This window comes from Moschus berezovskii, chromosome 26 (genome assembly GCF_049115385.1).
Source record: "Moschus berezovskii isolate FMDL1 chromosome 26, NW_MosBer_1.0, whole genome shotgun sequence".
NCBI lineage: Eukaryota > Metazoa > Chordata > Mammalia > Artiodactyla > Moschidae > Moschus > Moschus berezovskii.
The window spans coordinates 16,113,434-16,134,472 of NC_142485.1; the positions used below are offsets into that span (position 1 = coordinate 16,113,434).

Here is a 21,039-nt window from a genome sequence, read left to right on the forward strand (position 1 = left end):
AATGGTTGAGCAACAATAAAAAATGTTGAATTACAGCTAATGGTTTAACATTTACATTTATAATCATAAGATACCTGAGACCTATTTGGTTCATGTTTGAAACCCCAGAGTTTCCAACTTAATGTTTTCCAAGTAGGAGGATTCGGTAAAACCATGCTCTTTTAGGAGTGGCTGGGTTTCTCTGAGTTAGTGGTGGTGTCTCCTGTCCCTACGTATGTTGCCTGCAATAGTGAGATTCAGAATGTGGGGCAAAGAAACACCTGAATGTGGGTTTTATATCAGAGAGTAAATTCTTCACGTGCCTTGAGAGAGACCACAAACCCTAACCAGGGCCATGAAACTTTCCTGTTGAGCAGAACTTTCTGGAACTTGTCAAAGTGGCTGTGCTAACAAACCCTGGTGAACACCAGCTCCTGTCTCCCCAGGCAGAGGGCAGTGCTTTGGCTGCACTGCACAGTGTTATTTCTGCTCTGGTTTCCCCTTGGTCTTCACAGCACCTAATCCTCACTTTTTCTAATTATTACTGAATTTCTTTTTTCACTTAGATTTAGAAACCATCCAGTACTTAAATTGGCTGTTAAGCTTATTGCAGACAGCTGTAGCAGGGAGGTAGCAATTGTAATAGTTTATCTCAAAAACTAAAAAAGTTGTTTGAGCTTTATGATTTAATCCAAGGCAGGAAATGAGAACAAACTCAGTGAGGTCACTGGAAGTTTAGCTACAGTTGAGATGATTAACAGTAGGTGTGATTTATGAACTATTGCTGTCTCCCACAATACCCATATTTTGCTCATTGTTTCATTAGCTTTTATATCTTTTGGCCTTGGAAGTGTTCATTTCTGATGGGTAAAGGCTCTTTAATAAAATCTTTTATTTTATTAGAGCAACAAGAAAGTCTTTATCTCTTTTTACATTGTGCCAAAAATACAGCAAAGAAGATTTGTAATTTGTGATAAAACTTAGAATATGGTCAGGTAGAGTTTCCTGGAAGATCTTCCCTTCTACCTCATCATTCTTTGTACTACCTAGGTCATCAGTAAGCCTGGCGTGCTGCGGTCCACAGGGCCACAGTGTCCGACACGACTGAGTGACTGAACTGAACTGAGGTCATCAGTATTCTGTATATTTTTATTAGCAACTCAGAGACTTTTCAGCATAGTACCTGAACGAAGAATGTGCTTTTGATTTCCAGTAATTTGAGGGTTCCTTTCTTAAAGGGAGTCTCATCTTCTGATTTTATATTTTCTCTTCTTAAATAGAAGGCTTGCATTTTTTCTGCCTCCACGTCCTCACTGGATGGGAGATTAAACAGAAAGATGGTTTTCTTAGGGGAAAATGGAAGCCTGGGAAGTGGTAATAAGGGGGTAGAATTGTGAAGAAAGATAGCATTTTTAGACAAATCAAGGAGAAAAAAACCAAGAAAAAACTCAGAACAAAACTTGGAATAAAAGTTATAATCAGAAATCTCAAGTTTTGGAAACGGGCTTATGTATTAATCATAGTCTGATAGGAATAAAGATTATCTTAGGTATTTCAAACAATAGGAATTGATTACAGGAATTGATTACAGAGGGTTTGAAGGATCAGTAGAGCACAGGAAGAGAGAGGAAGGCTGTGTAACCTGTGTAACTGCAGAGAACCTTGGGTCCATTTTGGTGGAAATTGTTTAAAAAATGGCAGAATCTTCCATGTGCATGATGTTTTGTTCCTCATAGAGATTCCAAGGAAAAATGAGCATAAAAAGCTATTTACTGGTCCATCTTGTGAAAGCTTTAGGAACTGCTCAGATCTCTGGGGCTGTACACTGGGCAGCAACTCCTAGGTATTCTGGAGTCCTGTGTTGGAGCTAAGATTCCAAATATCTGTGATGTTGTTTCTGTAGCTGTAGCCTTGGCCTTTTAAAGTGTGTCATGTGCCAAAGGTTAGGATAACTCCAATTCTGTGCACCTGAGATCTATTTTTAAAAAATGAAGCGTTATGCTCAAAGGTACAACACCTGGCTTACTGTAAGAGCTTTAAACCAACCTTGGTGATGACATTGATAGAGAAAAAGAAGACCCATAAAGGAACGGGTTTCAGAGCAAGATGGCTAATTTAGTCAGAGCCCCGTACTTTGTGACTGTCTCTGGACTCTCCAAGCAGAATTTTTCTGAATGCTGCTAGATATCTGGTCGAAGCTTAGAGGAACAGTCTGGATACAGTATAAATTTAGGGTCCATCAGAAACTAGGTTTAGTTAAAAACCTCAGTGGAGATGGAACAACAGTAGTTATGTAGGCCCGTTTTAGAATAGATCATTGAAAAAGGAGTCATTTTAAGGAAAAGTGCTAAAAGGAAGTGATCACCCCTCTAGTCACTCCTCTGCCTCCCCTACCGTATTGGGTGTCACTGTTCAGAGGTTTTAAGTCTGACTTTGTATCCTTGCAGGGGACCTGGGTTCGACCCCTGGGTTGGGAAGATCCCCTGGAGAAGGGCCCACTCCAGTATTCTGGCCTGGAGAATCCCATGGACGGTGTAGTCCCTGGGGTCGCAAAGAGTCGGGCACTACTGAGCGACTTCCACTGTCACTTTGTATCTTTGGTTTCAGGAATAGAAAAGGTACATCAGGCGTCTGTTTAGTTCAGAGCTTGAATTCCAACCTCCCAGTAACCGCGTTTGAAGAAGATCATGTGCAACGTGACTTTGGATGCTGGAGTGTTTATACTTGTTCAGGAAGAGTCTCTGTGGTCTTCCTTCAGCTGTCCCCCTTCATGTGGGGCAAAGGGTCCACAGACCAAGCTCACTTGCTCACCCGTGCCCACAGAGCCCATGCTTCCTGGCTGAGGCATCACACTGCACATACCAGGATCCCAGAATTGCTTGCCCCCAAGCCCAAGGTGGAACCCCCTTCCAGACCTTGCACTGGGCACTCTGCTTTATCCTCCCAAGGTCAAACTGGGCTGCTAGTATGCACTCCTGGGCTTGATAGACAGCCAGGGGTGACTGCCAACATGTGGAGTGTAAAAGAAAACTTTCAGAAACTTCCCTGGCGGTCCAGTGGTTAAGACTCCCTGCTTCCAATGGAGAGGGTTTGATCCCCAGGTTAGGGAACTAACATCCCACATGCTGTACAGCACAGCCAAAAAAAAAAGAAAAATTCTATACTAGACACTTGGTAAAAACAGCAAGGAAGATTTTATTGGAGTTACTGTAGTAGAAGAGAGAGACTTCAGTATAGAACTGAGCTCAACTCCAAGTCCAGCAAAGACAGCTGGGGACTAAGAGCCAGCAAGAATGGAGAGAAAATGACTAAGAGGATATCAAAGGCAGGAAGATTCTTGCTAAACTGGCGTGACAGGATTCTTGCTAAAGGCAGACTTTAGCCATCGAGTGTGGGGATTGAGAAACTTGTTCAGACATTGAGGGTCGAGGGTCGGGGTGGGGGGGTGTCTCACCAAACCCACATAGCAGGATCCTTTGCTGAAACTGGGCTCTGTGGGCCGAGGGGGGCAGCTGACCAAGCTTGAAGGGTGATGAGAAGAGCGCTCGTGATGCAACTTGGCCTTGCAGATTGAGATCAATTTCCAGTGTCGATGTTTGCAGGATCCTCAGAGTGTGGGACAGAGCCAGCGTGGAAGGAAGAGGGTCCAGGCACCACTGCCCTCTAGTCTGGAACTCAGAGGAGCCTGAGAGTCCTGAACTTGAACCTGGCCTTCAGTTGCAAGTTCCTTTGAGGGACTTGAAAGGTGGGGCAGAGGTGTTTTGGTGGGGGCTCTTTCAACCGGGGAGAAACCTTACAGACGACACACTCAGGTGCTTCCTGAGGCGGCTGGTCGGTGGGGGACAGAGAGGGAGAGACCCCGAGGAGGGAGAGCAAATGGGTGTTTCCTCTGCGGTGTTCTGAGTGAACGGAGGGCAAGGTCTGAGCGATTAGGTGAGGGTGAGTTAGCAAGTGAGGCCTTCTCCTCTTGTCATGCCCTGCCAAGCCCCAGAGAGGATCGTGGTTTGTAGTAGCGATGTTAATTTTGAATAGATGTTATCCATGTTTGGTGTGAACTGTTGCTTTGCGTGATTTTAAAGAAAACCATGAGTTGTGTATGTATGGTAAAGGTAGAAGACCGAACATTTAACAGCCTGTTAGATTGATTTATAGCCTTGAAATATTCAGACATTTGGCGGGTGGGACTCTGTTTGCACTCTCGCCTCTGGCCCTGCGCTGTTACGAAGGGGACTGCAAAGTTATTGGCTGGCCTGCAGCACGGGTTCAGTTCAGGGTGGTCTGAGAGATTTCCATGCTTCGAGGTAGAATGCACAGAGCCTAGCTCAACGTGTATCATCGAGAGAGGTCCCTAAGCCCTGGGCATGTTAGGACCTGGGCCGGGCAGCAGGAGGTGAGCAGCAAGTTGGTGAGCGAAGCTTCCTCTGTATTTACAGACGCTCCCCATTGTTTGCATTATCACCTCCTGTCAGCTCAGCAGCGGCATTCCAGTCTCCATTCTCGCAGTTCACAGAGGAACTTGAATCCTACCGTGAACTGCGCATGTGAGGGCCCTACGTCGTGCACTCCTGAACAGGATCATCCCCAAACCATCCCTGCTTCCCCAATCTATGGAGAAATTGTCTTCCACAAAACCAGCCCCTGCCCAGCGGTCAGTGTCTTCCAGGAAACCAGTTTTGCCCAGTGTCAAAAACGTTGGTGACTGCTGGGCTACATGATGTAGAATTGATGTAACGGTCAGGTAAGCAAGCTCATGAAGAGAGATGGCGGGAGAAGAGAGGAGAATATAGGTCTGAAAGTCAGGACCTCTCCCAGAGTCCCTCTGAAGTGGCGTGAGCCAGGCTGTCTGCAGAAGTGTGTGTGCGGTATTTTTAGGTAACCCTCAGAACCTTACAGAAAATAAACAATCTGTTGGGGCCATGTGGGTAAGTCTAGAAAATTCATGTGAAATAGTTTAAAAAATAGCCATGGACTATGCAGATGATAATATTATTAGGGAGCCCCTTGGCCTAAATTGTTTTCCTCCAAAGTTTTAGATCCTTCTATTGGGATCTTTTTGCAGGATCACATTTTACGGGCCATACCATTTTACAGTAGAGGTCCTTTTTTAAAAAAACAGGTGATGTTTGGGGGACACTGTGTGGGAACATTTCTTTTTTCTGAGTTAAGGCATGCCTCTTCCCAAGCGGACTGGGTGTAAGCCGGGTCATATTTCTGTGAGTGTCTTGGGACTGCCTAGAGTCGGTAATTCAACAGCATCAGCATTGTAGCAGGGCCAGTGGTCTCTCTGGTCCTTTGCCATTAGCCAGTCTGAAAATTCTGGTCCCCACCAGGGATCTTTAACTTCAGATACACAACTCAATCCAAACTTTCTTTGTCGAGTGGGGTTCGTAATATGTGTTGCCTCCTGCATTTCCCAGTTTGTGTGGGAATAATAAAAGAAGAGTATGTGCCCCTGAAGAAGAGAGAGAGCACATAAACGTCTCATAAAGGATGGTCACTCTGCTTCTCTGCCTTTTCAGATTCGGTCCCATCATCAGCATCCTAGCACCGTTTGGATTTGACTATTCTAGGGACCTCAGATAAGAGGAATCACTGTATTTTTTTTTTTTTTTTTTGTGACTGACTTACATCACTGAACTCAGCACAGCGTCCTCAAGGTTTGTTGGTGCTGTGGCGGGTGTCCGCCTCCCCCTCCTGTCTGAGGCTGAAGCACCATTTGCCAGCATGAATTGTATTCCTTTTGTGCTTCTAATTGTGATTTCCTTTACAGTGCACTTTAGTGCTGAAGATCTATTTGTCAGCTAATAAAGGAACGAATGAATTAGTCAGTATTCAGGAAACACAAAATAACCCAGAGAAATGGAAGTTTGAATCCGAAGTTGTTACCTGTAAGAGCCAGTGAACGTGGCTGTACAAAACTCCTGAACCAGTCACATGCAAGTTAGTCACATTTGTATAGATTTATCATAGTTCAATTGATTTTCTTTTCTTTAGATACCCTGGTTCCGACTCTTGTTACAGTGGGCGTTGCCCTGCAGTCAGAGAGAGCTAAATAACTCAGCTGTTTTCTGACCCACATCCAGTGCGTGTGTGCCTGCTAAGTTGCTTCAGTTGTATCTGAGTCTTGTGACCCCATGGACTAGGCTGCCAGGCTCCTCTGTCCATAGCATTCTCCAGGAAAGAGTAGTGGAGTGGGTTGCCATGCCCTTCTCCAGGGGATCTTCCCTACCCAGGGATCGAACCTGAGTCTCTTATGTTTCCTACATTGGCAGGCAGGTTCTTTACCACTAGTGCCACCTGGGAAGCCCAAACCACATCCGAGTACCTTTGAGAAATTGCTCAATACCGCCACTCGCATTGTGGGTTGTAATATCCTCAGAGAAGTATTTTAAGTTTGTTATGGTTGTAACTTAAGAATTCTTGAGTGTTTACAATGATAAGCTGTAAGTTTAGGGGAGGAGCTTACTGGGCAAGATGACATATATTTTTTTTTTCCTCAGAGAATTTTAGTTAGGAAGAATCTGATAAAAAAAACAACAACACACAACTTATTTCAGTGTGGTATGTGTGTGTGTGTGTGGTATAATGATCCTAGAAGCCCTCACCTCCTAGTTAAAATGAATGAAAAGCTCATTATAACTGGTTCCAGTTTCATAAGAATAAGTCTCATCCTTATTACCAACACACAGACTTAGATATTGACTGTGACGAGGTCTCAACTTGTTTGCTTCCTCTTATACTTTACAGATGTAGACAAGCAGTGATGAGAGTCAGGCCCCCTCCATGCCCTGAAGCACTAGTTGTGTCTTTCTGCTTCCTTGCTCTGCAGTTTGGATCTTTGCCATGGTGACTGCAGGGTGAGGCGGTTAAGAGTCACCCGTGTGCCAGGTGCCAGCGGCGGACGGCCCCTGGTGTCTGAGTCCCTCACTCAGAGCACTTGGGCCTGATCATTGATTCTAAACCCGCTCTCGTCTCAACCGTATCGCCTCCAGCCTCTGATCGTACATCTGGATCCCTGCCCTCTGTGCCTATGGATTGGACTCTGGATCTTCCTCTCCCAGGAAAGTGGCCTTGATTCTCTGCTCTGCCTTCTGTGGAAGCTTTATGTTCTAACTCAAATTTATGGGTTCAGTGCCCATCATCGGCCACTTGACCAACTTAGAACCTTTGTAAGCAGCTGCCAGCTCAGTGCAGCAAATTGCCTTTCTTCCCAAGTTCTCTTTCCTGTCCGATGTTTGTCTGTTAACCATTGCTGACCATCCAACTCTGCGTGCCATTACAGCTCAGGCATGCGTGAGTATCCTTTTCGTTTATGTATTTGCGTCGGGTCTTACTTGTGTCGCTTGGACTCCTCTTTAGTTGTGGTGCTTGGGCTCAGTAGTTGCAGCAAGGGCTTAGTTGCCCTGCTGCCTGTGGGATCTTACTTCCCCAACCAGGGATGGAGCTGAGTGCCCTGCCCTGGAAGGTGGGTTCTTAACCACTGGACCACCAGGGAAGTCCCCTGAGTATCCTTTTCACTTCTAAAGTAAATGTGTAGTAAATGCCAAGTAAACCAAGATATGACCATTTTTAGATGTTGGCCTTTCATTCCTCCTCACTGAGAATAAAAGCCTATCATCACGACAGCAATACATAACCCTCGGCAGTTTCTCTGGGCTCAGTATACATCCTCCAGCATAAACTTCTTTGGTCTTTAATTGTTTAAAAGCCTCTCTTGATTAATTGATTTCTCATTGTTGTACTGTTTGCACCAAAGAGTATGTGTTTATTTGAGAGGGTGTGCACTGGCATTCCATAGGTAGTTTTTATGAATTCTACCAGAGAATATGTCTCATTTTTCTGGAAGAATTTATTTGGTGTGTTTTTTCCCAAGTGGATGCTAGAAGATGGATTTTTTTTATGTGTGTGTATACCATTTTCTTGCATTAAAAAAAAAAAAAAGTCACTGGGCCAAAATATCCTCAGTGTCTGGAACACCTTAGAAATTGTGTTATGTATTATGATATTGTCTTAATTCTTCTTTCTCAGTTATGGAAGTTACTTCTTCCTGATTGGGTCTCCACCCACAGTCAGGGATGGAGCTGACTGCGGGTTTACCACATCCATCATTTCTGTCTGCGCATTATCATGTTTCAAAGTTTTCCCCAATTAATCCTCTGGAAGCTAGAATCACTCACAATTATAATCCTGTTATGCCTTCTTTATTTCGTGATGTGCTTGTTATTTCCCCTCCATCCTTCAGCGATCTGTAACAGAGTGCTATTATCAGCCTGTAAGTCTTTAAAAGCCTCTTATCTACCATTTTGACTAAGACTGATTCACTGCACTTTGTTGAAAATCGATCATTTTGGATTAAAAAAAAAAAATCTATCCCGTGTATTTGTTCTGGCTACTTTTGCATAATTTCCTTTTTTTTTTTTTTTCCATTTAATCAATCTGCCAAGCTGGTTTGCTTTCCCCTTTTTGGCTTCCTTTTTCTTTTCTAAGAATTGCCTCTCTCTTCATTTCTCCTTCCCTCTTTGGGTAATGCCTCTGGAAAGAAAAAGGCAGTTGCAGGAGGCAGTGGAATAAATTCTTTAGAACCAGGCTAGACACTTACTCCCATTTCTCTTTTCAGAAAACGAGAGAGAGGGTCCCTCTCCTTGGTGACCCTCCCTATAAGCAGTTTCTAGGGTGAAAGCTTCATGATTTTGACTCTTGGGCATTTAAAAAAATTATTTATGTGTGTATTTATTTTTGGCTGTGCTGGGTCTTTGTTGCTGTGTGGGCTTTTCTCTGGTTGCAGCGAGCACAGGCTACTCTCTGGCTAGGATGTGCGGGCTTCTCTTTGCAGTGGCTTCTCTTGTCATGATGCACAGGCTCTGGGGCACTGAGGCTTCAGGAGTTGTGGCTCCCAGGTTCCAGAGCTCAGGCTCAGTATTTGTGGCATGTGGGCTTAGATGCTTCATGCCATGTGGGATCTTTCCGTACCAGGGATGGATCCCATGTCCCTTGCATGGGCAGGTGGGGATTCTTATCCACTGCACCACCAGGGAAGTCCAACTGCCAGGCATTCTGCAGGCACTGTAACAGGCTTCTTATTTATAGCCTCAAGATCTTCTCTATACTAGTCTTCCCAGGTGGACTCAATCTGAAACACCAGAGTTCTTTTGGACATACTAACATTGTCTTTTTTTCTCCTAGGTACTGACTTTAGCATAGATAGCTTACCTCTGCCTCGGAAAGCCCATCACGACTGGGCGCTTTTTCATGAAGAGTCTCCAAAAAATAATTATAAGCTCTTTCACCAGCCAATCATCACTTTGTTCAATTACACCGCCACTTTCAGCCGGCACTCCCACCTGCCACTAACCACCCAGTACTTGGAGGGCACGGAAGTCCTGACGTCACTCCAATACCTGGTCCCCTTGCGGTCCAAAAACCACCTCCGGAAGAGCCTTGCTCCGCTGGTGTACGTACAGTCTGACTGTGACCCGCCCTCAGACAGGGACAGTTATGTTCGAGAGCTGATGACATACATTGAGGTCGATTCCTACGGCGAGTGTCTGCGAAACAAACCTCTCCCTCCACAGTTGAGCAATCCAGCCTCTATGGACGCCGATGGCTTTTACAGGATCCTCGCCCAGTATAAGTTTATCCTTGCGTTTGAGAATGCGGTGTGTGATGACTACATCACTGAGAAGTTCTGGAGACCTCTGAAACTGGGGGTCGTCCCTGTGTATTACGGATCCCCCAACATCGCAGACTGGCTTCCAAGTAATAGAAGTGCTATCCTGGTATCAGAATTTTCTCACCCTAGAGAACTGGCAAGTTACATCAGAGCACTGGATCAGGATGACAGACGCTACCAGGCCTACATAGAATGGAAGCTGAAGGGTGAGATCTCCAATCAGCGACTTCTCACCGCGCTCAGGGAACGGAAATGGGGGGTGCAGGACGTTAAGCAGGACAACTACATCGACGCGTTTGAGTGTATGGTGTGCACCAAGGTGTGGGATAACATCAGGCTCCAGGAAAAGGTAAGCGGGCCCCGGTTTGGCAGAGAGGTGCTGGGATGGCCGTCTTGATGTGCTCTGCGGCTCTGCATTCTTCTGTTGCAACTGCTTCATCACTGGTCCTCATGGTTATCAGAGAGGCCAGGCTCTGCGGGAAGGATGGATATGTCATTTCTATTTGAGGACTGCCATGACGTTGACTCTACTGAAGACTTTAAATTCTTCTCTATTGTTTCTTCTGGAGGATACCACACTACAGGTGCTGGGCAGTGATGCACGGAAGCTGCAGGGGAGGCATGAAGGCCAAAAAAATTTTAAAAATGGGAAGTTCTGAATCTCATCCACATTTTCAGTCCTTCAGCCCAGTGGTCCCCAGCCGTTTTGCACCAGAGACCAGCTTCATGGAAGACAATTTTTCCATGGACCAGGGGACAGTGAGGGGAATGTTTTGGGAAGACTCAAGTGCGTTATTTTTATTGTGCACTTTATTGCAATTATTATTGCATTGTAATATATAATGAAATAATTATACAACTCACCATAATGCAGAATCAGTGGGAGCCATGAGCTTGTTTTCCTGCAACTGGAAAACATCTGAGGGTGACAGGAGACAGTGGCAGCCATTCCCCAGGGCTAGCAGCACCACTTCAGCTCCACCTCAGATCATCAGGCATTAGATTCTTATAAGAAGCACCCAGCCTAGATCCCTCGCAGGTGCAGTTCACAGTAGGGTTTGCGCTCCTTTGAGAATCTAACGCTAGTTGAATTGGTTTAGTCAAGCACCGAATCACTTCAGCTGTGTCCAACCCTTTGTGACCCTGTGGGCCATAGGCCAGGCTTCTCTGTCGGTGGGATTTTCCAGGCAAGATTACTAGAGTGGGTTGCCGTGCCTGCCTCCAGGGGATCTTTCCGACCCAGGGATCAAACCTGTGTCTCCTGCATTGGCAAGCAGGTTCTTTATCACTAGCGCCACCTCAAGAGCTGACCTAAATTTGGGTTTGCAGAACTTCTCTGGTAGTCCAATGGTTAAGACTCTGCCTTCCATACAGAGGTGAGGGTTCCATCCCTGTTCAGGGAACTGAGACCCCACATGCCACAGGATGTGGCCAAAAAGGAGAAAAAAGAAAGGTCTATGTTGTTACTGTTACATATAGTGCTCCACAGCTTCAAATTATTCCAGTATTTATAGTTATAATAATCAATAATTAAATATTATCATTATTAACTATGATTACCTGTACTTACAGTGGGACCTGGTACTAAGTGGTTTTTCTCAGCCTTTCTCCCCCCTCCTCAGCTTTTGGCAGGTCCTATATTGCCGGATCGCAGAGGAGGTCTCCCTTCTCTCGCCCCTCCATTGGCAGTAAACTGCTGTTGCTTGGTGCTCAGCGACTGGCTCGTGGTGTGGGCAGGGTGGGTTCTTTGTTTTCTCGGCAGTGTCAGGCTTAGGCAGGTTTTTGCATTCCTGGAACTCAGGAGTGAAGCTTTCTTAGTGTTCTCACCTCTCCTTCAAGCCAGACTCTGCCTTGTATCTGTGGTTGGTTTGGATGGAAGAGAGTTCTGTGTCCCTTCAGGGGTAGGTGACCTCTGGTATCATGGTGGGACCCTAGGTCCAGATTCATTTCCAACCTTCCCCCAAACCATAAGACAGGTGAATTTTGCATGGGGGAGTGGTAGATTTTCATCCCTTGAATCTGAAAGTAAAAGGTTTGCTACTACTTCTTCAGTGTCTTAAGGCTTTTTCTCTTTGTGAGGGAAGGTTCTGGGGAGATGGAAGGGGTTTCCTGACATCCCCCTCCCTGCCTTGGGCCAAGGAAGGAGGCTGTTTCCAGTGTTCCGCCCTGGCCCCAGTCTTCTTCCTGGGCATCTGATGGAGGCACATGGAAAAAGCTTTTGGGACTTCCCTGGTGGTTCAGTGGTTAAAAACCTGCCTTGCAATGCCAAGGACATGGGTTTGATCCCTGGTTCGGGAACTAGGATCCCATGTTCTGTGGAGCAGCTAAGCCCATGTGCCCCAATTACTGAGCCTGCATGCAACTGAGACCCAGTGTTGCCAAATAAGTAATAAATATTTTTTTAAAAAAGAAAAGAGCTTTTGAGTGAGTTTGACCTCTTTTTTGGTGTAACCCAGCTATTCCAAACTAACATGATAGCCCATACCTGTAAGGATTTGTTAGAATTTTATTTTATTTTTAGAATTTTAGTTGATTTCTTGTTACCTACTTTGTGATAAACCACCTCCTTCTTCTGTGTTCTGAAAAAGGTGGAATTGGTCCTGTGTCCATCTTTCCTGAGACGAACATGTCACTTTGGGATTCAGTTCGCTTGGTTGTTATGTGATCTCGGTTCCCTGACAAACTTAAGAAGAGTTATGAATTTGTAGATAATCTGACTTTTTCCTTATTGTTAAAGCAGGAGCCATGTTCTCCTTGGAAGCAAAATATTTATTAATTGTAGTTTAGGAACAGCTTGTTTTTCTGCCCAGGACTTCAGCTGGAAAGGCAATTTGGGATGCTGAAAGTTAGTTACTACTAAACATGTAATAACTATTTCATCAGACACACTTTCTTCAGGTCACACTGTGAGACATTTCTGGAAGAACACTAGAGCTAAAAGAGTCCATTTCACAAGATTCCTTTCTCTATGATGTCACCTTAATTGGGACTTTATCCTACACCATTGGAAGAACTCTCAAGTGGTCAGGCAGGGAAAGAGGGTATTACTACTGACTTTCTCATGTAGACAGTTACTCAAGGTTAGGGTTGGGAAGGCCACTGAAGGTGATGAAACTGGTGTTTCAAATATCACGACCAAGTCATCTGCTAACTTATGTTACATTTCCAGGGCTGGCGATTTCACCGTTTTTTAGAGTAGCGAATCTTATCTTTTGTTAAGTTTCTAGTTATACCCCTCTACGGTTCTTTCTTAGCTGCCCGCTTCTGACTCTAATGCAGTGAGATACAGCTTTGCATGTGTGACCATCAGTTAGGAAAGATGAGCAATGGCCTTTCCAAAGCTGTTTTGTAGTAAGCGATTGAGGTCCTCCTTATTTGATTCTGGTCTTGCTCCAAATACAGTCTCTCCCCAACATGAACTCTGGCTGTAGTAAACCGAAGTTTGAGCCTGCGTCTAATCCTTTGAACTTTGAGTTGGTATATATTTAGCTTTGCCAGGTCTTAGTTGCAGCATGCAAGAAAGATCTTCATTGTGGCATGTGGAACCTTTAATTGTGGCATGTGGCATCTAGTCCCTGATCAGGGATCAAATCCAGGAGCATAGAGTCTTAGCCTCTGGTCCATCAGGGATGTTCCTGGATGGGTATTTAGACTCCCCAGATTGTAAGTCTTAGCATTTTCTTGTGGTTTGCCATTGGATTCCTGTTCTGGTTTTCTACGCTCAATTTTGTCTTGGTAAAGAATCCTTACACTTGTTCCAGGCTCTTGGAAGCCAAACTCTATGACCATCTGTGAATAGTTATCGAGAAGAGAGAATTTAGGCAACCCTATCCTTCACGCTCTACCAAGCAAGTTAACTCACTCTTCCATTTGTAATCTCTTTAGATGCTTCAAAACAAGCTTTATGTTCACTCAAATCATCTCTTACAGGCTAAACATCTCTAGTATATTTCAGATTGGTTTTTCTGCTCTGCTTTCTAAATTTGCTATGGATGAAGAGTAATCATTGCAAACATGACTATTATCAACTCTGATATCTTCACATTAAAAATTTTTTTTAGGACTTCCCGGGTGGTTCAGTGGTTAAGACTGTGCTTCCAATGCAGAGGGCGTGGGTTTTTTTCCCTGGTTGAGGAACTAAGATCCCACATGCCATGTGGTGCGGCCAAAAGATAAAAAAAAAATTTAAGAAAAAGATATACAGGTACATAGGTTAAAGTACCGATTAGTTCTGCAAAGTTAGTAAAACAAAACAATCTTCTGCTTCTTTTTTCTTTTCTCCTTCCCTCAAAGGCAGCCACTTACCACCAGCCGTTTGCTGTACTCAGTTGTGTCTGACTCTCTGAAGGTCCACGGACTGAGCCCACCAGGCTCCTCTGTCCATGGGTTTTCCCAAGCAAGAATACTGGAGTGGGCTACCATGCCCTCCTCCAAGGGATTTTCCCAACTCAGGGATCAAACCCCACGTCTTCTGCGTCTCCTGCATTGGCTGGCAGATTCTTTACCACTGGCGCCACCTGGGAAGCCACTTACCACCATACTTCACAAATTATTTTTGTTATTACTTAATGTTTCTAAATAACATGCTCTTATACACAATTTTTTTTAACCACTGCTTATATGATCATGTAACTTGTGTAGAAGTGAACCATGTAGTATACTGTGATTTATTTCCCTTACCTGTACAGCTTTTGGTTTCTCCAAGTTAATAATTGTCTTATTTCTTGTTTATTTTATACTTTTACATAACTAATTCAATCCTTGTTGATTGTTTAAACCTCCTTTGAAGATGTTCAGCTATCCCAGCCTTTCAAGTCATTTCATCTTGTTGAATAAATCTCTCCTGGAGCCTTGTGACATATATTAGGTACATCTGGTTGCCCTCTACACTGTGTAGAGACCACTCTGAGATCTCCCTTCCCTAGCATTTTGGGAACTGCCTTTCCTGTCTTTTTCTTTTATGTTGACACCTCTGTTTCTTGTATGTTTTTCTCCTTTTCTCTTAATTTTCTTTTTATTTGGTTGATTGTACCCTTATTCTAAAAGATGATGCTGTGAAAGTGCTGCACTCAATATGCCAGCAAATTTGGAAAATTCAGCAGTGGCCACAGGACTGAGAAAGATCAATTTTCGTTTCAATTCCAAAGAAAGGCAATGCCAAAGAATGTTCAAACTACTGCACAGTTGCACTCATCTCACACATAAGCAAAGTAGTGCTCAAAATTCTCCAAGCCAGACTTCAATAGTATATGAACTGTGAACTTCCAGATGTTCAAGCTGGATTTAGAAAAGGCAGAGGATCCAGAGATCAAATTGCCAACATACGTTCAATCTTCAAAAAAGGAAGAGAATTCCAGGAAAACATCTATTTCTGCTTTATTGATTATGCCAAAGCCTTTGACTGTGTGGATCATAACAAACTGGGGAAAATTCTTCAAGAGGTGGGAATACCAGACCACCTGACCTGCCTCCTGAGAAATCTGTATGCAGGTCAAGAAACAACAGTTAGAACTGAACATGGAACAACAGACTGGTTCCAAATAGGAAAAGGAGTGTGTCAAGGCTGTATATTGTCACTCTGCTTATTTAACTGATATGCAGAGTACATCATGTGAAATGCCGGGCTGGATGAAGCACAAGCTGGAATCAAGATTGCTGGGAGAAAGATCAATAACTGTAGATATGTAGATGACACCACCCATATGGCAGAAAGTGAAGAAGAACTAAAGAGTCTTTTGATGAAAGTGAAAGAGGACAGTGATAACGCTGGCTTACAAGTCAACATTCAAAAAATGAAGATCACAGTGTCTGGTCCCATCACTTCATGGCAGATAGATGGGGAACAATGGAAACAGTGGCTGACTTTATTTTTCTGGGCTCCAAAATCACTGCAGATGGTGACTGCAGCCATGAAATTTAAAGACGCTTGCTCCTTGGAAGAAAAGCTATGACCAACCCAGATAGCATATTAAAAAGCAGAGACATTACTTTGTCAACAAAGGTCCATCTACTCAAAGCTATGGTTTTTCCAGTAGTCATGCATGGATGTAAGAGTTGGACTATAAAGAAAGCTGAGTTCTGAAGAATTGATGCTTTTGAACTGTGGTATTGGAGAAGACTCTTGAGAGTCCCTTGGACTGCAAGGAGATCTAACCAGTCTATCCTAAAGGAGATCAATCCTGAATATTCATTGGAAGGACTGATGCTGAAGCTGAAGCTCTAATATTTTTGCCACCTGATGTGTAAAACTGGCTCATTGGAAAAGACCATGATGCTGGGAAAGATTGAAGGCAGGAGGAGAAGGGGACAACAGAGGATAAGATTGTTGGATGGCATCACCGATTTGATGGACATGAGTTTGAGCAAGCTCTGGGAGTTGGTGATGGACAGGGAGACCTGGTGTACTGCAGTCCATGGGGTCACAAAGAGTCGGACACGACTGAGCAACTGAACTGAACTGACCCTCATATAGCTTCTTGACAAAGGGTGTATGTCTGAAATGTCTTTGATTCTAACATTTAAGCTATATTTTAGCTGAATGTAAACTACTGAAATGGACTTTAGTTTTGTTTGTTTTTTTAAGAATTTTGAAGGCGTTTTGTTACTGGCTTTCTTTAAAAATTTTTTTTTTAACTTTTGGAAGGATTATGGATTGACAGAAGGGTTTCAAAGATAGTGCAGAGTGCCAGAATTCTTTTCTAGTGTTAATATTTTACATAACCATGCACATTTGTCAACACTGAGAAACCAGTATTGACTGTTACTGCTACAGTGAACTGCAGTGCAGACTTGCGTCCCGTTCCTGCAGCTTCTCCACTCACATGCTTGTCTGTCCCAGGACTGCGTCCAAGACGCCAGACTGCCGTCCCGCCGCACATTGCCTTAGACACTTGCAGTTGGCGGCAGTTATACCATCTTTCCTTGTTTTTTAATAACTGACATTTTTGAAGAAGACTGGCCAGTATCCTGCAGAATGTTCCTCTACAGAGTTTCTCTGATGTTGTCTCATGTTGCTGCTGCTGCTGCTGCTAAGTCACTTCAGTCGTGTCCGACTCTGTGCGACCCCATAGACGGAAGACCACCAGGCTCCCCCGTCCCTGGGATTCTCCAGGCAGGAACACTGGAGTGGGCTGCCAGTTCCTTCTCCAATGCATGAAAGTGAAAAGTGAAAGGGAAGTCACTTAGTCGTGTCTGACTCTTAGCGACCCCATGGACTGCAGCCTACCAGGCTCCGCCGTCCATGGGATGTTCCAGGCAAGAGTACTGGAGGGGGTTGCCATTGCCTTCTCCAAGTTGGGGGAATAAGAGCACAGAGGTGAAAGGACCTTCTCATTGTATCATATCAGAGGTTGAGTGATATCAACATGACGTGTTACTGGTGATGCTCTCTTTGATCACCTGCTTAAGGTGGTGTCTGCTAGGTTTTTTCTCTGTTAAGTCACTAATTTTCTTTTTCCACTGAGTGAGTCGGTAAATCCAGCCCACAGTCAAAGAGAAGGAAATTAAGCTTCACCTCCTTGGGGGAGGAATATAAACTAATTTGAGGAGATATATATATATATATATTTTTAAATTAATTACTTATTTGGCTGCACTGGGTCCTTGTTGCCGCATGTGGGGTCTTCGATCTTCATTGCGGCATGCAGGGTCTTTAGTTTTGGCAAGTGGGATCTAGTTCCCTGACCAGGGGTTGAACCCAGGCCTCTTGCATTGGGAGAATGGAGTCTTAGCCACTGGACCATCAGGGAAGTCCCTGGACATGTGTTGAAACCACCACAATAATTAGTAAATATCTAGGGGGAGGTATTTTGAGGCTATGCAACTTTTCTTTTTCTCCTTAAAGTTGTACTTACTAGTGTTAATACTCATCAATGAATTCCACCACTGCTTTTTAACTTCTAGTGTTACTGTCCAGACATCCAAAACCATCCTACCTTCTGACCTTCCGAATTGATCTTTCCCTCTTAGGGAGTTTGTAAAGTCTCTTCCTTTTCCTCTGTGTTCTGAAGTTCCATAAGAATGTACTTTGGCATGAATGGATTGAAGGGCTGAATGAGACAGTCTATGAAACCCACCTAGCAGAGTATCTAGTGCATATGTGTTCTGTGTGTTGAGTCACTGTCCTGTCTGACTCTTTGAGACCCCATGGACTATAACCCCTCAGGCCTCTCCGTCCATGGGATTTCCAGGCAAAAGTACTGTAGTGGGTTACCATTTCCTCCTCCAGGGGATCTTCCCGACCCAGGGATCGAACCCACGCCTCCTGTATCTCCTGCATTTTCAGGCTAATTCTTTACCACTGAGCCACCTGGGAAGCCCATCTAGTTCACTGGATATTCTCAATAAATGTTAGATACTTTCTTTTTAACTCTTCAGCAGTGTAACTATGGAGACTCCATGGAGTGAAGGTACTTGCTTTGGGTACTTAGGGAACATGAGACTTGTGCTAACTTATATTTTTCATTCTTCCCTCTTTCTCTCGATGCAGGGCTTACCACCCAAAAGATGGCAGGCGGACGTTACCCACCTGAGCTGTCCAGAGCCTACGGTGTTTGCTTTCTCAACCCTGGCCCCACATCGGCGCTCTTTGCGAGAGATGTGGATACCAAGCTTCCAGCAATCCAAGAAAGAAGCCCGGGCACTCAGGTGGCTGGTTGATAGGAATCAAAACTTTTCAACTCAAGAGTTTTGGGCCCTAGTATTCAAGGACTAATATCCAAAAAGTATTAGAGTTTTACTTTCCAGGTTGCCTTGCTGTTAGAATATAATAGCTGCTCTGTTGACGATCCATTAGGATGAGAATGAATGGCTGTAGTACTCAAGTGAGCTCTGTCCAATGATAGATATGAATTACCCTTAGAGGTCGCTTCTCTATTTTTTATACTAACAAAAAGCAAGTATTGGGTTGGCCAAAAAGTTTGTTTAGGTTTTTCCATACCATCTTATGGAAAAACCTGAATGAGCTTAACATTTCTTCCCAAATACTAGTCACCTTCAGAGTGCATGTCTGGACGCGTGTCCTTGCTGTCGTGTGTGGACATTCACCTGCTGCAGAGTGAATGTTTTCCTTGCTGCGAGGAACGAAGTCCTGAAAAGAAGGCAGAGGTGTATAGCTGCGGGTTCTTCCACTCCCCTCGCTGTCTGCATCAATTAGTATTTGGCAAGCCTGGTGTCCTGACGCTGAGCGTGAGCAGGAAATGCATTAGAACTTGGCAGTGAGAGGTGCCATCTGTTGATTTCCAGGGGCGTGAGTGTGTCCTGAAGGCTGCGTGACATTGATCCGCTGTTGCTTCAAGTCTACAGTACGTAGCGTGTTTCTGTCTCCCCCATGCTCTCAGCCACCCCTCCCGCCTTCCTTATCACCACTTTGCCCTGTATCCTCCCCCGTTCCTCTCCTGGAGTCATGCCTCCTCCTTGGATGTTTTGAGCGATGAGTCGTTCCCCAAGGTCCCATGTTCCACTGAGCAGAATAGTACCTCAAATCCTACGAGCTGGGCTGGATGGTCTGTGTGTTTGGATCGTGGTGAGAACGTGTGCCTGCCAGAACTCCCGTGATGGGGAAGCTGACTTGTCTTAGGGCAATGTACAACCTGTGGGGGGCAGCCCTCCCTTTTGGGAGCATCCCCTGTCATTTCTGACCCTGTCACAGAGGAGTTTCAGCTGTCTTGTCTGGAGCTTCTGCTGGAACTTCATGAAAGACAGGGAGAAAACACGAGCTCCCATTTTCTTTTCTTGGGAGCCTGGGAAGTCTTCTAGATGACACTTGAGCGTGTTGCCACTTGCCGTGTGATGGCTTTGTAGTGGAAAGACGTAAGCTGCAGAGGACAGGAAGGGTCCTGGTACTCATGTGCCTGCTATGGTACAAGGAGGAAGCTGAGGAAGGCATCCTTGGCACCAGCTGCCCATTTATCAAAGGCCGGTGTCTTTCGGTGCCTGCCAAGGGCATCTCCTCTTCGCAGGTCTGTTTCTGGCTGTGCCAGAGAAATAAGGATGAAACCAGAACATTCTTTTAGAGGCAAGAAGCGTCACAGGGCTTCTCGCCTAGGACTGGGTTTTTTCTATCCCAGCTCTGCCATTAACTAAATATGATTTTGAACAAAGCTCTTGACCCCCCTGGGCCTTCGTTTTTGTGCCTAAGAAGAATACATAATTCTAATGTCAGCATAGCTCTTTAGTTCCTTCTTATTACAGAAATGAAAATGCTTGAGAAACTCAGAGGGTGTATGGAATGATGAGCTGTGACTCTAGAGTAAGAAAACCTGACTATAGTCCCCCCTCTTCGATGTACCATCTTTATTACCTTGGCCAAGTTCTTTGGTCTTTTAAAGCTTTGGTTTGCTCATGTGTCATGTTTGCTGTCTGTGCAGTTGTTGTGATAATTAAATGAGTTCGTGTTCATGGAACTTCCCTGGTGGTCGAGTGGTTCAGCTCCGCACTCCCAATGCAAAGGGTGCAGTTTCAATCCTGGTCCTAGGTGCCATGAAGCCAAAAAAGTAAAAATAAATAGATACTTTAAAATAGACAAATAAATAAATAAGCTTGGGAGGTTATACAGCCAGCCCTGATAGGCCACTAGGAATACTTGGAACTTTACTATTACAAAATCCTTAATTTTAAAAAAACTGATTGAGTAGGTAATTGAAGATTTTAGAGACCATCAATGTAGGTAGCAAGTGACGTTAATGGTTTTAAAGCAAGGGCATTATCCCAGGAGCCTCACATGAATCCCTTCTCATATATACAGAGTAAACTATGATAGAGCAAGTTTACTTAATGGTGTTCTTGATGAAGTAATAAAAATGACTAATTTTATAAAACACCTTTGAGTATATGTCTTTTTAATATTCTGTGTGACAAAATGGGGCGTATGCATAAAACGTTTGCTGTACACCAATGCACACAACAGGAATCTCAAAGGAAAGCACTTGTGTGATTGTTCGAGTTGTGAGCTGAACTTTTCTGTGGAAAACCTTTTTTTCTTAAAAGAACATCTGGCAAACTGTGGTTGTTCAGTGATGGATTTTTGTCAGTCATCTTCATGGGAATGTAGTGAGCCTGTCACTTTAAGAGGCTTGATAGACTTTGTTGCCAATGATAAAACTTCAGCTTTCAAATGAAATAGTTTCATTTGTATAATTTCTTTTTAGATTCCTCATATAAGAGATAGCATATGATATTTCTTTTTTTCTGTCTGATTTGCTTCACTTGGTTTGACAATCTCTAGGTCCATCCTCGGAGAAGGAAATGGCAACCCACTCCAGTACTCTTGCCTGGAAAATCCCATGGGCGGAGGAGCCTGGTAGGCTGCAGCCCATGGGGTCGCTAAGAGTTGGACATGACTGAGCAACTTCCCTTTCACTTTTCACTTTCATGCATTGGAGAAGGAAATG

General features: G+C 44.3%; 1 protein-coding gene across 4 annotated transcripts in view; it reads left to right on the forward strand.

The window, feature by feature from the left end:
- Positions 1-21,039, forward strand: part of POFUT3 (protein O-fucosyltransferase 3) — a 105,414-nt gene that overhangs the window by 58,251 nt on the left and 26,124 nt on the right. For 3 of the 4 annotated variants that reach the window (XM_088832497.1, XM_088832499.1, XM_088832498.1), the window contains 2 exons: positions 9,163-9,998; positions 18,138-20,052. In XM_088832497.1, the coding sequence (XP_088688623.1) occupies positions 9,163-9,998; positions 18,138-18,362 (1,061 nt within the window). In that variant the 3' untranslated portion in view covers positions 18,363-20,052. Of the gene's footprint in view, positions 1-9,162; positions 9,999-18,137; positions 20,053-21,039 lie in introns of those variants that run through there. The other variant, XM_055416573.2, reaches the window with a different exon arrangement.